The sequence below is a fragment of the Magnolia sinica genome, chromosome 10 (genome assembly GCF_029962835.1).
Source record: "Magnolia sinica isolate HGM2019 chromosome 10, MsV1, whole genome shotgun sequence".
Lineage (NCBI taxonomy): Eukaryota > Viridiplantae > Streptophyta > Magnoliopsida > Magnoliales > Magnoliaceae > Magnolia > Magnolia sinica.
The window spans coordinates 48,468,752-48,493,001 of record NC_080582.1 but is presented as its reverse complement, the minus strand read 5'-3'; the positions used below and the strand labels follow the sequence as shown (position 1 = coordinate 48,493,001).

The 24,250-nt window shown below is 40.3% G+C and overlaps 1 protein-coding gene across 1 annotated transcript; it reads right to left on the bottom strand.

The window, feature by feature from the left end:
• Nucleotides 1–766: 766 nt before the first annotated feature.
• Nucleotides 767–18,797, bottom strand: LOC131258367 (uncharacterized). The gene is made up of 2 exons (XM_058259642.1): nt 18,597–18,797; nt 767–1,251 (listed from the first exon to the last, which is right to left on the bottom strand). Exons 1-2 carry the CDS (start codon nt 18,735–18,737, stop codon nt 1,096–1,098), a joined length of 297 nt encoding a protein of 98 aa, XP_058115625.1. The 5' UTR covers nt 18,738–18,797; the 3' UTR covers nt 767–1,095.
• Nucleotides 18,798–24,250: the final 5,453 nt, after the last annotated feature.

Here is a 24,250-nt window from a genome sequence, read left to right as displayed (position 1 = left end):
CGATAAGGTCACACACATCTGAATGAAGGGAAAACACAAATATCAGCTTGTTCCAAAGCTTTCGTGGCCTGAAGTAAGTTCTTAATGGTGAATCACCATTGTTTCCTGGGATGTGGTCCACCGAAGATTTGGATCTGCTTTATTTTTGGGCGAACTCGGACGAGTCGGCTAAATGCTTACCAGTCAAATAATATAGTTCACCACTTGTGGGTTCAGGTTCAAATATAAAGAGATTTGAACCTAAGGTATTTGTAGGGACATGCAACAACGCCCATCATACAAATGGTATAGATGGATATCATATCAATGGAATGGATCACTGTAAAATGAAAACTGAGCCCTCAATTCTCCAAAACATGGCTCACACAAGTCAAATTTTATAGGTGTACTGAGTCAAGTCCAGAGTCCCAAGTTTGCATGTAATCATTTCACCTTACCCCAGGACCTACATCAATCTTCCTTTGCCCTTAGCTTGAAGATCCTAGCCTTGGATTGTCTGATGGGGGCCAGTGGATTGAAAATGCTCAAAAAGTCTCCTGGGCTAGAAGATCCTAGCCTTCCAATTTAAAACCAAAAGCGTGCACATGGTTTACCATACTTTTCTTAACTGCCAATCTACTTGTAGGTCACTGATCAGAGGGCTAGGATATTCATGGGCATCATGCTAGGTCCCATCTAATCAAACGTCTGAATAGCCAAACCATATAACCCAACATGTACAGTTGGCACCATAAGACATTATACACATCATGATAAATCAGGACACTAAAATTCCTCAACCTAACTTCCATGGATCTGACCACACTTGCATTCATCAGTTTGGTTCCAAGCTTGGCTACTTGAGCTTGAAAAAGATTTTTATCTTATCATCCTTTCTCTACTAAATCCATGTCTTTCAGCTTTAGATTTATCTTTATCATTCTCATTGTCCTTGCCTACTGATGCACTGGAACAATTGTGAAAGCAAATGCAAGAGATTTTTTGGCTGTCAGATGAAAAGGACATCGAAGCCATGGACCTGGCCCAGAGTATCAATGCATCAAAAACAAAAGTTCACGAATCAAAGCTACTAAAGTTTTGAAGTTTGGAGGCAAATCAACCAGCTTCCTGCTCAAACTCATCTCCCTCAGACTCCTCCACATTGTCAGCATCATCGTCATCAGCATCAGCATCGAAGTCTTCTTTGTCATTGTCAATAGTTGTTTTCCCAATCACAACCAAGTTGTTATTCATCCTTTTTATTTCATTCCACTGCAAAAAGGAAAGAAAGAGAACACAGTTCAGCCAATATGCCTTTAAAACTAGCCGATTCCCAAAGTAAACCACATTGACAAGGCTCACCAAATTCTGGATTCAGTACTAGAGTGCCAGCTAGGAAATAAGAATTAAAATCCCTGACAACGACAAGGTATCAGTTTCTCACATTATCGACATCCTTCAAACTCACTAAGGATCAGAAATAGAGAAGGGAAACTAGAGAGAGAGAGAGAGAGAGAGAGAGAGATCCTTCAAACTCACTAAGGATCAAAAGTAGAGAAGGGAAACTAGAGTAGAGAGAGAGAGAGAGAGAGAGAGAGAGAGAGAGAGAGAGAGAGTCCCCCTAACCACATTGGTCACTCGTGCATTGGTTATTAAACGATGCTCTCGCAATTTGAGAATTGAAACCCATCCAATTTTTCCAGACTAGAGTTCGCATATTCTTTTCAAGAAATTTTCTCAATCTAGTTCATATTTGCCAATCCTGGATTGTAGATTGACCTTGTTACTTCGGTTGGGGTTGGACTTTCAGTTGCCGTTTGTCTCGCTTTGTTGGTTGCTTTGTTGAGGCACCTTGAGTTTGGTTTTCTCACCTTATCAGCTGGAAAGCATCGCCTTTTTGGGTAGCTGACCTGCTGGGATTTGGTTCTTTCCTTTGGTGTGCTACGAGTATTGGGATCCCCTTCGGTTTAGGCTTTCTATGTTGCTCCCTAGTCAAGGGGGGTCTCTTTTTTTTTCTTTTTGAAAGATGAAGCAATTTATTAAGCAAAGCCAAGAAAAACTAAACAAAAAGAAGAGAACAATAAAAGGAAGGAAAAACAAAACAAAACAAACAAAAGAAAAGGGAACAAAGACGAAAAATACAACAGACCCAACCAGCACACTATTCGCACACCCAATGAAAAGCCCCGACTACACCCAATCTCTCAACATTGACAAAACCCTACCAACATAGATGCAGGACCGATGCATGAACCAACTATCATGTGAATTAAGTAGCAAAATTAAGATAATTAACATAAAAACACAAACCTTACCATAATCATCACAGATACCATGAAAACCAAAAGAACATCATGCATAATCCTAGCCTAAGTTACCAACATCGTCATACAAGATCATTAAATAAAATTTAAATTTAAATTTAAAAAAAAAAAAAAACTAGGATCTAATGGATGTAGGGACATCCAATTAGCATAGGATATAGTTTATCTCAAAGTAGAAGACCTAATACACCTTAAGGTGAAATTAGGGTTAAAAGAGATTGAGAAATATAGGAATAAATTGGGTGAATTGGTTAAGGGGATTTGGGGAAAAGATAAGAGGGTTTTGATTTAAAGGTGATGGAAGACCAACAAGAGCAAGGATTCACACGTGTGGTCGTACGGTCACACACATGGCGTGGGATGGATGGGTTTAGGTCGGTTAGGGTTTGGATGGTAGATAGGTATAAGGAAAGATGAGTTTAGGAGTTGATGGAGACTTAGGATGGAAGAGTTGAAGAACTTGAAGAAAATATCTTGATGGATGGAAGAGAGCTGATGATGTGGGGATAGATGGATACCTAACACCTCCGATGATAAAGATTAGCCTCGCACCAATCTCTCTTTCGAATCACATGGAAGCATCTTTAAATCTCATGAAGATGGAAAATGAAGAAGAAAACAGCAAAAGCCTTTTTCTTTCTATTTTTTTTCACAAAACCTAATGAGGGAGAGTCACACGCTCACCCTCTTTTTATAACTTCACTAAGTTTCACTAATTACAAAAAACACCGTCTAGTGAAATTTTAATAAAAATGGCCCTAGTCTAAAGAGAATCTATTAAATCACTCATAAAGGTGTCCAAACATAAAATAATCCAAACTAAATCTTAAAAGATAATAAAATATAAAAAATTGATGTAGACGATCCACGATCAATGGCTCAATCATGTGATCCATGCGATCCAACAGCCCGATCGTCACGTCCCTCCAATCCAACAGTCTGGATCACTTCATAAAGCAGCCCATGTGCATCTTCCCAGTGTGGGGTCTTCCAGATGCTCGCACATGCACATGGGGTCTTCAGCACGATCACAGGTACTCGCCTGGCCACAAGGAAATCGGTGCAACCCGCCTCCTACTCTGATACGTACGCAAGGGTGTACGTGACATGATGTCCTCATCAAACACCCTAGACAAAGACTACCTTTTATTACAGAAACACCAGTTGTCTCTTTCCCCCATATAGACCAAAGCGCTGCAAGAAGGGCTAATCTCCATCTCTTTCTTCCAAGATTCCCACCACAGCAAGCATGCCAAGATCAGAAGAAGCCTCCAATAGACAAAAGCATCACCCAAGAATCATCAGCGAGGACAAAGATGCTACCCCAACTGGAATAGGACAACATGCGCTGAAGGAACAGGTGGGCAACAAATTCCACTTCCCCCAGGCACAACATGCACGCATTAGGCAGGACCATGCCTCTTTTGTGGAGGTTATTGACGACTAGGCCATACAGGTGGGCAACAAATTCCACTTCCCCCAGGCACAACATGCACGCATTAGGCAGGACCATGCCTCTTTTGTGGAGGTTATTGACGACTAGGCCATATGACACTTGGGAGTAGGAGTCTCAGGCTAAGAAAGAAAGCTACGGAAGGACTATATAGAGAACACTCTCGAGCTTCCAATCTTCCAAACCAAAGAATCCTCCACTCCCGGGGACAGCATGAAATCCTGTAGATGGGCAAGAAGACCAACCAAATAAAAAATCTCGCTGTCTGTCAAATTACGTGTAAAAGGTGGAAGCCAAATTACTTCTCCTACTGAACCTGAAAAGAAATTAGCCACGGGGATATCTGCCCTTAGGGCAAAGAGAGGCCAAGGAAAGGGAGAGCTTAGGGAAGACTCCCCACACCAAGGATCATCCCAAAACCTAATCCTATACCCATCCCCAACCGAGAAGGTCACACAACGGAAAACCTTTGGAGCCATCCGGGCAATTACTTTATAGACATGGGAGGAATGGCAAAGGGAAGACGACTTAATACACCGACCCATATGAGCCACCCCGTATTTAGCAACTAAGATAGATCTCCAGAGGCTAGCATCCTTGACTCCAAAACGCCAAGTCCACTTCCCTAAAAGAGCTTCATTGAACAAATCCAACCTCTTAATCCCCACACCCCCCTCATGAAGCGAGAACAAACCTCTTTCTAGTAAAGGTGGGGGAATTTCCCGCAGGCCACCTCCTTGCCACAAGAAATCCCTTCTCAACTTGAGATCCAAATAATAACAAATTTGGGACACCAAAAAGGGACATGAAATACAAGGGCATGTTTGAAAGAGAAGCTTTAATGAGAATATAGACCTCCCAGAGAGAGAAGCTTACTCTTCCAAGGGGAGAACCTCCTCTCAATCCTCTCAATGACAGTCCCAAAGATGCAGTGTCGGCTTTCCCACACAAAGAAGCATACCAAAATAAGAAGTGGGGAAAGAACCTACCTACAACCATAGGAACCAGCCAACCTAAAGGTCTCCTCCCTCAATGAATGGATGCTAAAGAGCTCGGACTTATTATTTACCTTGAGACCAAACACAACTTCAAAACAATAGATAGACATACCCAAGAAATCTACCATTTCTTCCTTAGCCTCACAAAACAATAGAGTATCATCAGCAAATTGTAAATGATTTATGCAATGACGATAGTTTTTGACTGAGAACCCCCGAAATAAGCCTACCTACTGACCTCTAGAAAGCATTCTGCTCAAAGCCTCTGAAACCAAGATAAAGATATGTGGCAACAATGGATCTCCTTGATGGAGACCCTGAGAAGGCTTAAAGAAGCCAAGGGTGAACCGCTAATAATCATTGAAAATCTAGCTGAAGAAATGCAAGAACAAATCCAGGATCTCCATTTGGCTCCGAACGCATACAAGACATCATGTAATTCAAAAGGACCTAGGCAACATGATCATAGGCCTTCTCAAGATCTAGTTTACAAAGGATTCCCGATCTTCCAACTCTGTGACAAGAATCAATGCATTCATTGGCAATCAACATGTTGTTCAAAATATGTCTCCCAAAATTTGAAGCACTCTGAAAAGGGGAGATAACCTTCTGGAGAACCTGTCTCAACCTTTGGCTAAGCACTTTGGCTAAGATCGTATACAGACCACCAATCAGGCTAATAGCATGGAAGTCTTTTAAGATTTATGCGCCCTCCTTAGGAATGAGGACAATGAAGGAACTTCCCATCTCCTTCCCATCTTCGAAGGTAAACGACCCAACTAGAAGAATTCCTAGACAAAGCCAAGGGCATCCAATTTGACTAATACCCAAAAAGATTGGAAAAAGGCAAAAGGAAATCCATCTAGCCCTAGCAACTTATCCCTCCTAAGTCAGCGACTACGGCTTTAATTTCATCGAGAAGGAACAAACTCTCGAGAGAATCCGCTTCTTCCTGAGAAATGCTATTTAAATGGAAATCGTCTAACTTGGGACGTTCAACTTCGTCATCCAAAAGAAGGCAGGACTAGAAATCAATAATAGATGAGGTAATCTAGTTTTTGTCAGAGACCATCAACCCTTCCACCATGAGGAAAGAAATAGAATTAGAGAGCACTCTCGCATTGGCTATACCATGAAAAAGTCCATGTTTTTGTCCCCATCTTTTAGCTAGACCACACGGGAGCGCTACCTCCATTTTATTTCCTCCCAAAGGTGAGCACAATAATCAGAAGATAACTAATCTCTCCAAGAAATCTCTGCTTCTAAAAGAGGGCCTCCTTCCTTGACATGCAGGGATTGGATTTCATTGAGTTGGGAAGCCATCTCGTTCTCTCGGAGCCCAAAGTTCTCCCAATGTCACGCCCTAAACTTTGCTTTCAACATATGTAACTTTTAAAAGAGAATAAAACCTTGTCTGCCATCAACCAAAAAAGAAGATCACCAGTCATAATCATGGCATGAAAACCCTCCATTTCAAGCCAGGCCAACTCGAATCTAAATGGTTTAGGGCTCCAATTGATATCGACTTCCAACAAAAGAGGACAGTGGTCCAAGACTGGTTTCAGCAGGCCAGTCTCACAAGTAAATGGGAAAATGTTGAACCCAAGTACCCAAACTTGGGGAGACCAAAAACCTATCCAAAAGACTCATGATCAAGGAAGACGGACCATTCAACCAAGTGTATCTAGCAGCTACCATGGGCAAATCCATAAGGTCATGCTTTCTGACCCACTCTGGGAAAAAATGCACACTGGAAGTAACTTGGCCCCCTGAAGACTTTTCAAACAAAAAGCGAACCACGTTAAAATCACCTCCCATGCACCAGGGGAGGTTCCATCTGTCCCAGACTAAAGACAACTCTTCCCAAAACCCACTACGAAGTAATGGTCAATTGGGGCCATAAACTTCAGAACATGACCATCTAAATCCCGAGGAAATTTCCCGCAAGGCCATATTAACAAAGAATAGACCCACCCAACTGACCTCTTTTCACCATAGCAAAGCATCCCAAAGACCAAAATACCACCTGTGAAACCAATGGCATCCAAGGACAACCATTCCACACCATGACAACTCCAAATTGAATTAACTAGACACCTATCTACATCTTGGAGCTTCGTCTCCTAAATAACAATAAGACCATCTTTCGATCTATTACAAATTTCTTTCACCTGATACCGCTTCAGGGGGCATCCCAATCTCCGCACATTCCAAGAGAGCATCTTCATTGGGGAAACAGTCTAATCCCTCTTACCTTCCTCTCATTATGAGGAATAGCTTCCATCTAAGCCTCCGAAAGAACCCCAAGGTTCTCCAGCCTGCAAAGGATTGCAGGTCTGGGGGATCTAGCAAAGGGGACCACAACCAGAATTTTGATACCGCTCTCAGCCACCAGTTTAAACAAAGTAATATAATGTTCATCGCGGTCTCCAAAAACCACTCCTAGCAACTTTCCCACATGCCTAACAACCTCCTTCACCCATCTTTTCTTTTTAATCACTTCCACAAACCCCTCCACGCATAACAACAAGATGCCAGGAGGGGAGGACCAAGCAGAGGGGTTTGAAACGTTACTAAAAACTGAAAGAAGCTCTAAGAGGGTAGACGTCCAAAGCCTCTGCCATGAGTTCCTGATAAGATTTGACCTGAAACAGAAGTCACCAGCCCTATCACGAAAGGAGAAAAGACCAGTCTAGGAGAGCAAAGGGGAAAAGAACCATGGCCAAGGGCCCCTCCTTCACCATGCTTTGACTTGACACGAACTCTACTAGGTCGGCACAGGGCCTAGGGGACGCAAACCCAAACATAGACAAATGAGTTTGGAAGGACTCAAGAGGAGAGTGGGAGGAGGAAATGGGGGACCAGGTACGAGATAGGGGAAAGAACATATTTGGGGGGACTGCAAGAGGGAAGCCCGTCCGAATCAAGCTGGGAGGGAATGGCCTCATCCAATTCTTCAACGTTGAGGTAATCGTCCTCTGAAAAGCAAGAACATGTGTCCTCATCCGAGCCATCCTTGTATCCAGAGAAGTCGCCACATTAGAGCCATCAAGGGATGAGATCCCATCCTCCGCCCTTGAGATGCAAAAATGTGAAGCACAATCAATAGTTGACAATGTCTCTTTTGCAAAGCCTCAGGAGAGGGACAAATGTCCACCTCATTAAACGCAAGTCGCTTCTCAACGTAAGGGGGAGATGCGTGAGGAGGGAACGTCAGCAACAATTAAATCTAGGGTTGCACACTACTCCATACCTCCCTCTGGAACTGAGAAAGGGGGAACTATAGGGTTGCTATCATTGGGCCATGTTGTATCAGAGTGACACACGTGGAAGGTAGAGGTCGTCTTTGAAAATGGAAGGACCACTGAAGTTGTAATTGTCTCATCTGATAACATGTGACATGAATGGGAGCATAAGGAGGAGAGATCAGCCCTACACGTGGCAACATCACCACCGCACCCCTGGCCCTTTGGAACCTCCCCACCATTTGAAATAAATGTGTTCGGACTTCGGATCTTCCTTCTGAAGTATCAAGGACACATGTCCTTCTTCTGCAGACGAGGCAGGGGAGGATGGAACAACTGGCTCAGACAAAACAAGGAAAGGCACAATCTCGGGCCGAGAAATAAGGGGAGTTGGCATGAGCGAACCAAATAGATATCAAGTGAGAAAATGAATCCAGCCCTAGACGATCTTAAGTGTGCCACGCAATACCTTGGCCCACTTGAGGGGGAGTCCCCCTCCCTCCACACAACCTCCCCCGCACTTAAGAAAGGTACAGAACATGGCCTTGGACGAAAAGAGATGAGGATCGAAAGCCAAAGGAGGGCATGCCAGCTATCTCGGAGTTGTACCACATGTTATTCGCATGGGGCACATGCAAAGCCTCACACATGGGAACCTTGCAAGGCCGAGGACCTCCAGAGTCAGACATTGGAGCATCCGTCTCCGCCACCCTAATCACCAGGGAAGAAGGCGAATGGCCTCCTCCCTCTACTCTAGTCTGAGAGACCCTAAAACCAGGAGAAGGAAAAGAAGGTGGACCTTCCCTCACCACCCTAATAAGGACTAACTCGTCTCCAACTAGGACTTTAATGGCATTTGGTACTGGCGTTGAACTCTTCATACGAATGTAGAGCCTCGTGAAGCGAATTTCCACCCATCTCTCAACGGCCTGGTCCACCAGAATCACCTCCCCTAAACAGGATCCCAAGACTTAAAAAATTCCAAATACCAAATTTCCAGCGGCAACTCCAGGAATCAAAACCAGATGTCGAAAAAGCCAAAAGGCGACCAATCCACCCCTCTACATATTAAGTTGATCGAACCTACTCTATGAAGATGACCGGTGAAAACCACCTTATCAAAATTCCATGTCGAACAAAGAGAAACCTAGACCGAACAAGGGTCAAGAAAATGGAGGACATCCTCGACCAAGCTTGCAGAAATGTTCAAACCAGACTTCAAAGTCAACTAGCGAGTAACCTGAGCGAATGATGACTACCAGGCTCCATTGAAAGGAACTATGGGCCTTTAAAAGGATTCCCGGAGAGACAGATACCTCTTGTTGTTGGCTTCTTAATTATTTGTCTGATTTTCATAGAGAGAGAGAGAGAGAGCAACTGCCCATGTTGATCACCTTCATGCACCTCGCCTTCGAATCCTTCTCTTACTCCATCTTGGAAAATATCTTACGCGATTTTTCTTTCTTTCTTTTTTTAAGATTATATCTTACGAGATTTGGCACCAAACAAAAACATGTATGTCCATATGTAAAGTCCGAACTACAATTGTCATCATCATCAAATCCTAATCCCGACTAGATGGGATCAGCCACACAAATCTTATTACACCATTCCAATCTATCACGGACCATACCCCAAGTTAAAACACAGGCCCTCAAGTATTTTCTTACTACAACCACCCACGTCCTTCTCGGCCTTCCCCATGCCCTTTCAGAGCCTTCAACTTGAACGGACTCACTCCTCACAGGTGCAGCTCTTAGTATCCGTTGCACATGGCCAAACAATCTAAATTTGCTTACTTCCCCTTAGTTTTTTTTAAGCAATCCCCTTAGGGTTTTTTTATATCCTATACTATTGCCAGTGCCATTCACTTATGATTAAGGTTTTACTAAGGGCTCGTTTGGCACCATGGATTTGGGGGGATTTGAGGGGATTTCAAATCCCCTGGTTGTTTGGCAACATAAAGTAACTGGGGATTTCAAATCCAAAGGGTTTGAAATCCACGGTGAGAGCTTGGATTACACTTAAAATCCTTTCAATAGTTGCATGTGTAACATGTGTGTCACCATACTATTATTCTATTGGGCACATGGCCCACTAATGATATCCAAAAACAATTAGATTATCAATTGCATCACTATAATTACTTTAATATGACGATCAACGCCATCCAGACATTGTCCATGTAAATCAACGGCTAAAAATCATTGGTTAGTCACTCGGACATGATCTTGTGCTTGTGGCCCATCCGAGACTTGGAATTTCATCATTTTCGGGCAAAGCATATATTTCAGCGGGCTTATTACAACCATTGTGTCAAACATTACATACGTCATTAATTAGAGATATTAAATTTGATTTAGTAATTAAATTCAAACTCCCGTAAATATACCATGCATAGCTACTTTTGGATTAAAGTTGATTCCCAATCCATGGTGCCAAACACAACATGAGGATTTCAAATCTAGGGGTTTCCAAATCCACGCTCCCAAACAGGCCCTAAGAGATTAACATTTAGCTCCTATCCCTATTAACATTGAAATATCGTTGCAAATAAATATCCTCTACTGATTCACTTAGCTAATCAAAAAAATATGTCATCGTAATTACAGCATTAACAACCTCATTTTACGTGGGCACCGACCTCCCTATAGTTGAACAAAGTGTGAAGTGAAGTAGCAACAGATTCAAGGAGGAAGCAAGGAAGTGTCGCTTTCAAAATGTCAACAAGTATAAAAGCTAGGAAACATGAGTGGCAACTGTGTAGAAGGTTTGTGCAACTAAGATCCTCACTTAGAAATACAGTTCTTCACTTTTGCATCCACCACCGGTGAGAAAATAGAAGAAATTATTTCATCTCCCTCCTTAAGGCTACCATGCCCAAGATTTCCACCAACAAGAGATCTCCACTTAGTATATTGTTGATTTCCTTTGAGTTGGATCGACCCTCTATCATCCTGTCTAAGATGGCACCTAGCACCTCTCATCCACAGACGTAATTTATCCAAGCACATTTGCTTCTCCACTCAACATTACCTAACATTTTCTGTTGATGCAGTTTTCCGGTGGACCCTCCTTAGACCCTTGGACACCTACACGCACGAGACAAAAGACACGAGGAAGACCCTAACTAACGAAGGGGACCCTCCGATGCCAAAGTCAGGGATCTGGGTCTTTGTGGAAACGGTTCAAAGGAAAAGAGTCACTACTCTTTTTAGGTTTATGAGTTGTGTACCTTTCACCGTTAAGGGGCTTCCCTATTTATACGAGAGGGAAGATCACACAGTCAGCGGATCTTGTTTGTTAGAGGGAAGATTACACCGTTGGAAATATTTTCCATTTAGGACTCCGGATATCCCAGAGATCTTCCTTGGATCGTGGATGTCCGAGATTTTTGGGATCCTGACCTTATCTCTCGAGATCTCGAGAGAGATCTTCAGGTCGTTTGCTTTGGATAAGACCAAACGTTAGTTGGAAACTGATAGGCCCATCCGACCCTTAGGCATGATTGGATAGTAGTCAGAGATTAGTCAGAGGGAGGTAGTACCGAGCTATCAGTAGGTCGGTATCATCCCGATGTTGATACCTATCAAGCAGGCTTGTGATGTCCTTGTGATCGTCGACCACAGTAGCCCTTAGCTTCCTTTGCCGAGCCTAACAGTTCTTACTAAGCTGTTGTTTGGGGAAGTTCGTCGAAGGTCGTGCCGACCTATGGTTGTGCCGACCTATCTTATGGTCGTGCCCACCTATGGTCGTAGTTATCTTTCGAGTAGTTTGGCACATTGGTTCATGTTGGTTGTTGGTTCAACCTCTTTTCATGGGGTTGCTCCATTTTTCCCACAACACTTTCTATTCCAAAATTTTTTTTCTTTAAAAAGGTGAAGCTGTTTTTGGAACCAAAACCCCAACCAACCAATATGCAACACAGTAATTCCACCAGTCAATGAGGTTTGGAAACCCGAGAACCTCAAGAAAAATGTTTCCAAATATAAGAGTGGATGGTCCAAGGAAACCCCTGCAATATCCAACAATTACGTATCAATGTATAGTGGCTGATCAATTACAAATCGAGTATGGCAGGTAGAATTTGGGTATTATGGTGGGAAAGAAACAGTTGGTGTTTCCATAATCAGAAAAACTCTCCGTCGGATGTCTGCAAAATGGTTAAGAACCTAGTTATGGAATGGGCGATAGAAGCTTCAATATAGTGGATGATCAATTTCCAAATCTCTGGATAGAGCTATAATCGTGCTGGTTTTTTTTTTTTTTTTTTTTTTTTTGTCGTCTTTTCAGCTGGTTGTATTCTTTAGGCTTTTGCATTTTATCAATAAAATTGTTAATGTTCAAAAAAAAAAAAAAAAAAGACACATATCAATGTATCTAGTAATAAGATATTTTGCAACCGAAACAAGGTGCCCAAAATTCAATACGGGACTGATATGGCTGACACGGGCACTGAGAGCTCTTTTTTCTCACTGTTTTTGCATTTTTTTTCTTGGGGAAAGGGTTGTGGTTTTTAAACTATTCCTACTAGAATTGAGCAAGAAAAACACAGACCTAAGCCATGTATTCCTGCTGACTTGGAAGAAAAACTTTGTGAGGTAAAATGATTCTTCTTCTTTTTTTGTTATTATAGTGTCATGTATTTCACCAAACAATGAATGAACTAACAAATTAAGATTATTTTGAGTAGATTTGCATTGTGTATGCATGATTTTCGGATATTGAGTCTACTTTGTGGATCAATTGCAGCAGCAAGTAACGTGGGTACCCTAAATTGCTTCTCAGCTGGCAATATGAGCATTTTTATCTCCCGTCTTCAATTTGCAGATCATATTCTGTGCAAGGCCTCTTCATCTCAAGTGGAAACTAATAAAGCTATATCCAGATACTTTGAAACTTCCTCAGGCCTTGGGATAAGTTTCAGCAGAAGTGCCCTCATAGCGGTGGGCATTTGGCAGTTGGATGTGGATCTCCTTGCTTTTCTCACAGGTTGTAGAGTAGCTTTCGCTTCACATGAATTATCTTGGCCTTTCTCTTGGAGCCAACATGAGATTTAACATGGATGTGGGATCCGGTGAGAACTTACTTTCAAAAGAAATTGACTTCATGGAAAAGGTAACATCTCTCCTTTGTGGTAGAATAACCCTCATCAAATCCACCCTATCCAACCTTCCCACATACTATCTTTCCCTTTTCAAAATCTTGGCTAAAGTGACATATAGGATTGAAAACCTTCAAATATATTTCTTAAAGGAATTTAGAGAAGGCCATAAATTTAATCCAATGAGGTGGGATTGTGTTCAAAAATAGGGAATTTGGATAGGAGGAAAATATGGACATTTTTTTATCAAATAGTGGTGGAGATTCAGCAAGGAGCAAGGGACCCTTCCAGAAAGAGTCACTACCAAACATGACATGTTTAGCATTCAAGAGTGGTGCTTAGGGATAATGGGTCCCTAATTTGGAAAGTTATTTCTAAATTCAGAATCACTTTAAAGGAGTGGACCAAATTTTCTGGAATAATTAGAGATTTAAAGTGGGGAATGGTCAGAAAGTCCTATTTGCAAAGAAATATGGGTTGATGAATTTACTCCCTTGCAAGACAAAATACCCTCATCAAAGACTCATATCTGATGATGATACAATCATATGAGCCCGTACAATTCCATAGCAACTGAAATTGGGATGTTGGCGCATATCATTGACCTTCTTTCATTATCAACATTTCAGCCTTATCCAAACTAATTGGGGTTGGCTATGTGAATTATGTTCCATATTCCACTCTATTACGAAAAATGTCCCTAGTTAAACCATAGGTCATCAAATCTTTTCTTAGTACCTCCACCCACGTTCTTTTAGGCTTTCCCCTTACCCTTTTGGGTTGGCTACACAAATCATGTTCCCTTATTCCACTCTATTAAGGACCATATCCTCAATTAGACCATAGGCCATCAAAAATGTTCTTGCCACCTCCACCCAGTGTTTAAGTATCGACAATATCGGCCAATATATCCCACGATATATCTTTCATCCCACCTGTGCTTTACAAAACGCACAAGTAGTGGGATATATCCCACATGTTCGATACGGTGAGCATTTTCAATTTTCGATCCTTTTTTTCTTCTGTAAATCATGTTAAATCAATGTCAAATTGTTACAAATTCATGATTTTTCATGTTTTACATGAAAAAACATGGATTGAGAACTTCGATTTCGTGATTTAGAGGAGATGGACCAAGTTGCGGAAAATTGAAAAAAATCAAAAATTTCCAATTTCTCGCAAATCGGTTACAATCTGTGTCCAAACATAAAATCAAACGTAACCTGATCTAGTGATTTTTCTTTTGCTTTTGAATGTATTGCTTGTGTTTCCACACGTCTTCTTACATTTATAAATTATATGATCAATTCAATAAAACAACGCATAAATTAGGACCCCATACAAAGAAAACCTAGAATGTGCACATGTTTTTTGTAATGTTTTGATTTATAAGTGCGTATTGATGTCTTTTTTAACAATCACTTAAGTTTCATTGAAAAATTTGAGCACTTTTCCAATGTTTCCCCATGTTTCCAACAACATCGATATATTACGCAATACAACCGATATATCCCATGCGATAATTGATAAGTATTTGTCTCCCAAGGGTGCGATACGTAACATGATACCGATATTGCGAACACTGCCTCCACCTACACCCTTTGGAATTTTGAAATTGAGATGTTGGCTCATATCCAATATCTTCTTTCATTATCAGCAAAAAAATAAATAAATAAATAAAAATTGAAGAATGCAGAAATATTATTAAAATGCCAAAAAGCGGGGAAAAGAAAAGCAGAAAAGGAGCAACAAGACAACAAAAGAAACAACAAAAAGGAAAAACTACAACAAAAACATAGGACGAAAACTAAAACAGAAATTGAGATGTTGGCTCATATCCAATATCTTCTTTCATTATCAGCAAAAAAATAAATAAATAAATAAAAATTGAAGAATGCAGAAATATTATTAAAACGCCAAAAAGCAGGGAAAAGAAAAGCAGAAAAGGAGCAACAAGACAACAAAAGAAACAACAAAAAGGAAAAACTACAACAAAAACATAGGACGAAAACTAAAACAGAAGACTTAGCTCATCTATACAACTCAAAATAGGGCAAAACCCAAAACAGCCCGACACTAGCAAGGGAGGGCTTGAGCATCCAAGATCGAGAGATCAAATCCCGGGGGGGGGGGGGGGGGGGGAGTTCTAAAAAATTCAGCCGTTATGCTCTCTCCAAATCTCCCAGAAGATCGACAAGATGGAAGCCCTAGAGATAGCACCACCACTACATCCATGCCAGAGAAAGAGGATGTCTCGAGCTTCACAAAGCATCACTCAGGAATCATTATCAACATTCCAACCTTATCCCAACTAATTAGGGTCGGCTACACGAAACATGTTCGACATTCCACTTTATTACGAACCATATCCCCAATTAAACCATAGGCAATCAAATCTTTTCTCACTACTTCCACCTCCATCATTTTGGGCCTTCCCCTTACCCTTTTATAAGCTTCAACGTAAACCAACTCACTCCTAACCAATGTAATTATTGGTCTCCTGTACCTTCACTATGGGGTGTTATTTGTCCATTTGAAGATGACGAGAGAGTTTGGGTTCCTTATCCTAAAGGTCGTTTCACATTTAAGTTTATTCCCTCAAAAAATGTATTGTGATTAGGATCTCAAAGGTTGATGATTTTGAAAAAATGGTCGAAAAAGAAATTGGTCACTTGGTAAGATGTGTGACATGTGTCATATGTTGGAAGGAAGCAGAATCAGTGAACCATCTCTTCATTTAATGCAATGTGGCTAAGAGAATGTAGTACACATTCTTTCGGCTTTTCGAAATCAAATGGGTTCTACCAAGTGCGATCAAGGAGCTCATGAGCAGTTGGAATGGTGGTTATACTTGCGACAAGGTGTTCTGTATCCGTTACGATACAGCCATAAAGGCCGATGCATATAGGTAACGGTTATGCAGTAAAGGGTTGAAATGGGCCAATTGGTTTTTTAAAACCGCATTAGTTGTTATAGGAGTCGTAACAGCCGCTACAGAGCATAATGATTGTTACCCCTGTAACAATCAATAAACGACAATAGCAGTTAGAACGGTGGTTATACTTGCAACGAGGTGTTCCGTATCCGTTACGATACAACCTTGAAGGCCAATACGTATAGGTAATAGTTGTGACCACACGACTGTTACGTGATACAGGGGTGAAACGAGGCAGTTTAGTTTTTAGAGCGTATCAGCTATTACAAGGGCTGTAACGACCGCTACGAAGCATAAAGACCGTTACCACTATAATGGTAACTTATTTTCTATTTAAATCCATTTTCTCCTCAGTTTTCCATTTTCTCGTTCCAAAATTTTCCCTAGATTATTCTATAGCAGATTTAACCACTTTTACTATAGTTTTCATGATTAAAACTATAGATTAAAGAGATTTGGCTGAATAGAAGCTATGAGGGTCATTTTTTCAAAAAATTGAAAATTTTGATATTTATGCCTTTTTTCCGATTTCTAATTCTAATGCTTGATTGTGATGTGTAAATATTAGAGACACATAACCATGTTCACAAATTCACCAAACAACCAGGTACAACACTTCACCAAATAGGGGACCATTATGCTACCATAAATATGTTTTTTTTTTTAATTGAATACGTGTTTGGAATTTTTAAAATATATTTACATTATTATGAATTTTCTAAATATTTTTTCAGAATTTTTCAGGAAAAAAAAAAAAAAAAATCAAGCGTTATGAGGGTCGTAATGGTTATTATGCCCCCGTATTGACCGTTACTGCCACCGTTACCGATACGGAATACCTTGACATGCAATCATGTAGGTTATTTGGAAAAAGAGAAACTCAAAAGAATTTTTGAAAGCCACCTTTCTATTGAAAACTACAGCTCAAAACATAGAAGATTCTTGATCATTTGGGGTTTGCTCTAACAGTGAGTTATTTGCCTCGTTTGTATGCGATCGTCTTCATAATTGAGGAGGGGTTATTGATGACTATGGCCAGCCTCATAAGAAAAGTAAGCCATTGGATGCCTTCTCCCTTGAGTTGGTGGAAACCTATGTTGATTGTAGATCAGTTAGCAATCCCGGATCATAAAAAATCTGGGAAATTCTTAAGTAGGACCAACAATCTATCATGTTTACCTTCTCTAGCCCAGTAGAGGTAAGACCTGTAACTGAAACTCAAGACAGGTGTGAAGCTTTTTGCAAGCCATGTGGATGGTCCTTTGATCCAAGAGGTGGCACCACCTTCGGAATTAGCCCACATTTTAAAATGACTTGAGATTATGCTCTTAAACATTAGAAATAGCTTTTATTCAATTTCCTAGATAATCAAAGTGTATCTCTATTTGTTTGGCTGAGGGATCTTGTTTTCATTTCTTTCCTTTACGGGAGATTTTTTCAATAACATTTCCATTGCTGATAAGGAAGAAAACAAATAAATTGGGATCTCAACAATTTCTTATTCGAAATTCTCTTGGGTCAAGAAACTCAAGAAAGAGTATGAAATAGATGATTGAAGGTGCGGTGATTTTGGAATTTACAAGAGCAACCTTAATTGGCTCCAAACTATTCATTTGATGATGGGTTGCTCTATTTGGGGTCTACATCTCATATTGGGATGAAATTTTAAGGGAGCTCCATGCTTCTCCTACAGCTGGCAATTCTGTCTACTGAAGAACATACGAAAGAGTTCCTTAAACTTAATACTAGAGAGGGATGCACTCAGACATCAAGATATTCATACACAAATGTGATGTTTGACAAACAAATAAAGCTGAGATGGTGGCTCCAGCTTTGGACAGTGATCTCAATGGATCAAAAAAGTGTGGTAATGGTGGTTTTTACCACCATTCAAAGTTACTTCAGCCTGTCAAGTCACTCATATGAAGCCAGAACAATGGTCAGTGGCCAACTTTTCCAAAACTCCACAGTACGCCTTCTACCACTCTTCATTGTTAGCAAAGGAGATGTGGTATTTACTAGCAATTTATGGCAAGAGGTCTTGGGCATGCAGAGTACCAAGTTGAAGAAGAGTCCGACCTATAACCCGCAACTGGACAGTCACACTGAAACTGTCAACAAATGCATGGAAAGTTACCTTCGTTGATTTGCCAGAGACCCTCCTAAGCAATGGATCAAAGGGGTCATGTAATACAACTCTCAATTCATTGACGAAAACAGCACCGTATGAAGTAATCCACGGCCGCCAACCTCCTGGTTTGACTTGCTAGATTCAAGGAATTTGGGTGAGCCACGACTTGAAATTTGGAGATTTTGGGTGGGCTGTCCATCGTTTTCTATGGTGTGGCCCACCTGATAACTGTTGGTTCCCAAGATTTTGATGGTGGAGCCACCTTTCTGGATGGGTTGAATGACGCGCGCGCACCACGGTGGGCCTCCCACAGGGAGCTAGTTGCGCAATTGTCTTCATCCACAACTAGTTGCGTTTGAGGGGAAGAAAGGCGAAAAAAGGAAATAACAATTCTCCCATGAGGGGAAGTAAAAATAAAATAAAATACCTTATCTTCGAGATTGCACTCATCGAGGCTGAGGAGAAGCTCGTCATCGGTAGGTTGAGGCCATCGCCATGGCAGCAGAATCGACGATGGCATCAACGTTGAAGATGGGAACTGGGCCATCATAGCTGGGAACCCTAGCATCTCTCTCTCTCTCTCTCAAACCAGGAACTATGTTCGTACTCGGCGACACGCGGCTACATCTGGGGCTGTCAACAGGTTCGGGTCCTATTCCCATAACAGGGATGATCGCGTTCGGTTCGTGAAATCGTTTTAAGTTCGAGTCTCTTACATCCAATTGAGCTCAGAGGTACCCCGTTCGGTCTCTAAACCGTGTGGTTGGGAGCCGAGTCCTAATCGACTCCACGTCAAATATGGGCATTCACGTAGGTTGGGTCCACCTGAATAGATGGATTAGATCACACACAGTGTTCTACTTTATAGCATTCATGTTGTAAATGGCATACCTTGAAAATGTGCATGTCGCATTATGAGATTACCGTGGTTGTCATTACGGAAGCTCAGCGAAGCCAATGAATAAAGATTATGTCCTCGATGGCAATGATTAAGACTTACAAAAAAGTATGCCTTTTAAAAATTTATTGCCTAATTAATTAATAATTAAACTAAGTAAGACAATATAATTCTAAGGCTTATAAGCCAATAGAGGGTTCAATCACATATATTACAAATGATGTGTCATTAAGCAATTAGTTTATAAAATGATAATGTATATGTGTGTGTGGAATATGCTAACTATCAACATTAAGCATTTATCTAATCATGAATACATAATTAAACATTCAAATACATAAGTATAATTAAACAGGTGCGCAAATGACAATCTCAAATACAATCATATATAGTGGTTCAGCTACTTGTCTATTTCACTCCCGGTGGACGCATTCAACCCATAAGTATACTGGATTTCAGTATCAAAGGGTTTAAATCAGGTTAACTTCTAACATTTACAGCTCTGCACAAGTACTGTAAGATTTAAGCCATACATAAAAGTCAAGGTCATACATAATAACCTGAATTTGGGCCCTACACAAGAGTTAAGATCCTACACAAGAACCTGGTAGTACATTCTCATCTAAGGCTCCTGTAAGAGACTTTAGTTGCTTTTCCTTATGCTATTCAACAACCTCGGTCCTACAAAAGGCCTTACGTTTACTCTCACTAAAGGCTCCCACAAAGACTGACACACAAACACTCATGTGGGGTGACGTACACACAGATTTGATTTAAGCCCTATATAAAAGCCAAGGTCCTACATAAGAACCTAAGTCAAGTTTAGATCTCAAACTCTTATCATCAATCTTACACAAGGAAAGAAAGCACGTATACTCTTATACTAGACAACTTACTTATAGAATTGAGCCCCTTTTGAAGCGCCTCTTTGGTTTGCTTGATCATCGCTCTCTCGTACTTCAACTAGCTTCCCGATGCTCCCCGATCATGATGTTGTTGCTTTGTTAAGGCCTCGACTTCAAGATTAAACACCTTACATATGATACTCCTTTGAGGTGACTAAGGTGATGGGAGGTTGATTGAATCTCCTACAACTAATGAAAAGTTATATTTCCTAGAAGATTCACCTAAATGGGTATTATAGAGGATTCACACAATAATATAACAAGATAGCTTAAGTCTAATCTATATAAAATAAAAGTGTTCAAGTACATCTTCAATGTATAGGTTGGAATCCTCATAAAAGCATTAATCTTAATGGAGATTGCTTATAACTCAATGGTATAAAGGCTTGGGATGATGGATATGAACATAAATTCACATAAGCTTCTATTACACCAAAAACTCATCCAAATACCCAAGAACCAAAAACTCTCTACAAAAAAGTTCGAGTCTTAACAGTAAAAAATGGGCAGAAAATGACTTTATCGATGTCATCGAAGGAGGGTTTGATGTCATCGAAGTATCTTCGATGCCATTGAAGTATCTTCGATGCCATTGAGAAAATCAGATATTCTTATTGAACATATCCGACTCACTTGTTTGATGACATCGACGGACTGTTGATGTCATCGAACTTGACCTTCGATATCATCGAAGGTAACCTTGATGTCATTGAGAAAATTAGAATTATTTGTGATTTCTTACTAGACATATCTAACTCTCGATCAATGTCATCAAGGGGTCTTTCGATGTCATCGAAGGCCCCTCAATGGTGGCTCGATGGGATCGAACAACCATCGAAACTATTGCTTTTGACGTTTGTTTTTACAACAGTTCCACACCTCTTATAGCCTTATTTATCATATTCCACTTGGGTTCGTAAGGCTAAGGGATGATCAAATTGGTTTTCTTATTTAGCCTAAATCATCTAGGGGTCAATGGTTGTTTTGGGTCAAGGGTTAGAGTCACCAAGGCACATCTTTTATATGTTCTTTGCTCCTTGATACTTTAACTTTGCTTGTGTCATCGGTCTTCACTTTCCAATAACTTAACTAACCACATGATACAAGAACTCACGTGATTGACAAATAAGGTACAAAAATTAGTGTACCGATATACCTTACATTAATATTTCTTAGCAAACCTCATTTAGTCGCTATAGTAATTAATATACATTTAATATATACATATATAACCTTGTTAATTCAAATTAATTGGATTGGACCCAATTTTTAAAAGGTCTGGGATGGTGGACCCCACCCAGACTGGAATACAGGGGATGATTATGCACGACCCGGTCTCACCCAAGACAATGTGGCCCTTACCCATGGGCTACATGTAACACCCCATACTTTTCAGTAATCAGGTGTTACTATTTAAATCAAAATTTGCACGAGCACGTGTGAGAACACATATAATCTATAATTAACACATTGCTTGACTACTCACAATTCGCCCATCTCAACCTTTTGATTTGAGATCAATCTGACATTGATTGACCCTTGACTTCTCAACATATGATTACATCATCAATGATTATTCAACCTACGATCTAAATCTACTCGTAGAGGCATGTGATATCACACCTAAACACCTCAAAATTAAGCTATAAACTTAATCATGCATTAATCTAACCATCAAGAACACTTTTCATCTATCGATTAGACTACTCATCAGTGAAACTTATTTTTAAGATTTCAATTTTTTTGATAGACAAATCTAACTTTCCATTATTAAATTTGAGATCGACATAGTCAAAATTTTCATTCGTTGGACCCACCTAAGCTATGAATCCACGTTTTCTTTGGGCTAATGCTCTCTTAGGAGCAGTGGGAGTCAATGGACAGGTTGGATTTCACGTGTAATCACTGTAGACCTCACATCAACCCACGATAGTGTGGATGACTGACCATAACACAATCTTACAAATTATCTTGGTGTGACCCGCTCGAGCTATAGATCTTCCCCATAGTTAGATTGGTGGCCTAAAATAAAACGTTAAAACCGATGGATGGGCTAGATTCTTCGAAGCGTAATCAGTGGTTCCCACAGAAGACTTGGGTGTACAACCACAAATCACCGAAGCAATGAATTGGGTCAAACCGGGTTGACCCGAGCTTGCCCGAAAAAGAAAGCCTCCTTCATCTCTTTCCCTCATTTCCCGTCAGTAGCGGCGTTTAAAAGATGGCCTTTTGTTATGATGACCATGGGCCATCATGACTATCTATTACAACGATCCAAACCATCCATCTTATAGAGCATCTAAAGACGACCAAAACCCTAACAATCTCATACGTTGGTGAGCATGTGTGTATGCACAAAAGCAAGAGAAATCTGTGAGGCGTGCGACTGTTTTGCTGAAAATAGAAACCCTGTTTCTGCTGCACTGCTAACAAAATCCAAGTCATCCTAACACTCTTCAACTTAGCCCTCCAGTCCCTTAAATCACAACTCTTTGATATAGGGCTTCCTCAGCTGAGAGAGAGAGAGAGAGAGAGAGAGAGAGAGCCACATGTCGAAGGGAACCTTTTCCATTCACATGCTGACGTTATCCTAACCCCTTATATACTTCTACAAACTTTCTAAGAGCATCTAGGATGTCGAATCTAGGGCTTCACATATCCTTGTTGGCATCTGATCGGAGAACTCGTACAAGATATCATTTTATCAAGAGATATCGCGCCGATACGGAAAATCTCACAAATCTCAGAGATTTACATCAGGCTCTTCGATTGGTGGCCCCCACAGTGATCAGTGGCTCGATCCACACTATCTATATGTTGTAGATCTTAAGATTATCCACTCAATAACACTTCACCATTACCGGAGGAGCTATCTTTCTCGCGTGGCTGGAAAAACCCATCTCCCTTTGGTGGGCCCCATCTTCTGATCTGAGACGTCTAGAGTGTGGCCCTCAACACCAAAAATCTATCTGTATGGGTAGATTGTAGTGATGCAATAAAATTCATGTATAATTAGCAATAGGAGTTGATCGGAGTCCAAATTTTATATGATATCATTGTCATGTGAGGCCAAGCTGTGATCCAAGTTTGAGTTGCGATGGACAGCAGGAAGTGGTTAAATCTGAAGATCTAGGTTTACATAAAGTTAATAAGCCCTAAAAGGATAACTTGGTGGCTAAATAAAAGCCTACCAAAGTGGGGTCTTCATATTTAATACTTGATCCATATAATGAGAAATTCAAGTTGTTCATATGAAGGAAAATATCTTACTACGACTACCCACGAGGTTTCTTCACTCGATGGACACCAAAATCAACGGTTACAAATGATTTATTAATTGGGTCACTTTTACAATGATCTAAGAGCTGAAATTCGACATGTATAGTTAATTTGTGATACATAGGCATGGTATAAAATTTCACATTAAAAGGATCGTGAGAACCATATGATCTAAAATTCAAGGGTCTTGGTTAATGGCATTTTCGTAATTATTGCTAATATGAGAGTTTTGGAAAATCCAATGGTTTTATATGGTTATAGGCATGTTTACAAGTAATTCTTATAAAAAGACTTATATCTAAATCATTATGAATAGAGAGTTATTTACCAAATTAATTAGGGAATGTACATATATCCAACCACACAATGGATGGTCAAATGATATGTTTAAAATAGAAAAACTTGACAATTATTAATCTAGTCATGTATGTAGGTGGGTGTATAGTCAGGATAACTAGATTGTTATCGTACACATGTACATATTAAGTTAAATTTCATAATAACACTTGAGAACTTTCAATACTTAGGTATTGAAAAGTTCAGGGTATTACAATCTACCCCCCTTAAACAAAATTTTGTCCACGAAATTTATTTATTTGTTTTACTTACACTGATCTATTATATATAATATTTCATTATTCCTCGTGAGGTCGATGTAGGTGTGCGTGTAATTGCTATATGAAAATTAGGACACTATAATCTACCCCCCTTAAATAAAAATCTTGACCCCGAGATTTGGGAATTGGATTAAACTGCTTATGCCTTAAATATAGTTACATAAATCTATAGGCTCGATCATTCTAAATCCTTGGGGAATACTATGAAATTTTTCATTTCACCATAAGAGTATTCTAGATTTCATAAGGATAGGCTCAAGTCATCCACTCCTTGTTGATCTTAAGCTTCAGTGTCGTCCTTTCTATGAACATTGTAAATTCCCAAAATCATTTTACATTGTCAGTTTGTCACTCCAAGAATTTTAACTTATGATCCACACGT

What these genes read in the sequence shown, in the direction of transcription:
- LOC131258367 (XM_058259642.1), bottom strand. Translation starts at nt 18,737, where the DNA reads ATGCTAGGGTTCCCAGCTATGATGGCCCAGTTCCCATCTTCAACGTTG. An exon ending in AGTGCAATCTCGAAGATAAG is followed by an intron (nt 1,252 to 18,596) that starts GTATTTTATTTT and finishes TCCTTTTTGCAG; the next exon opens with TGGAATGAAATAAAAAGGAT.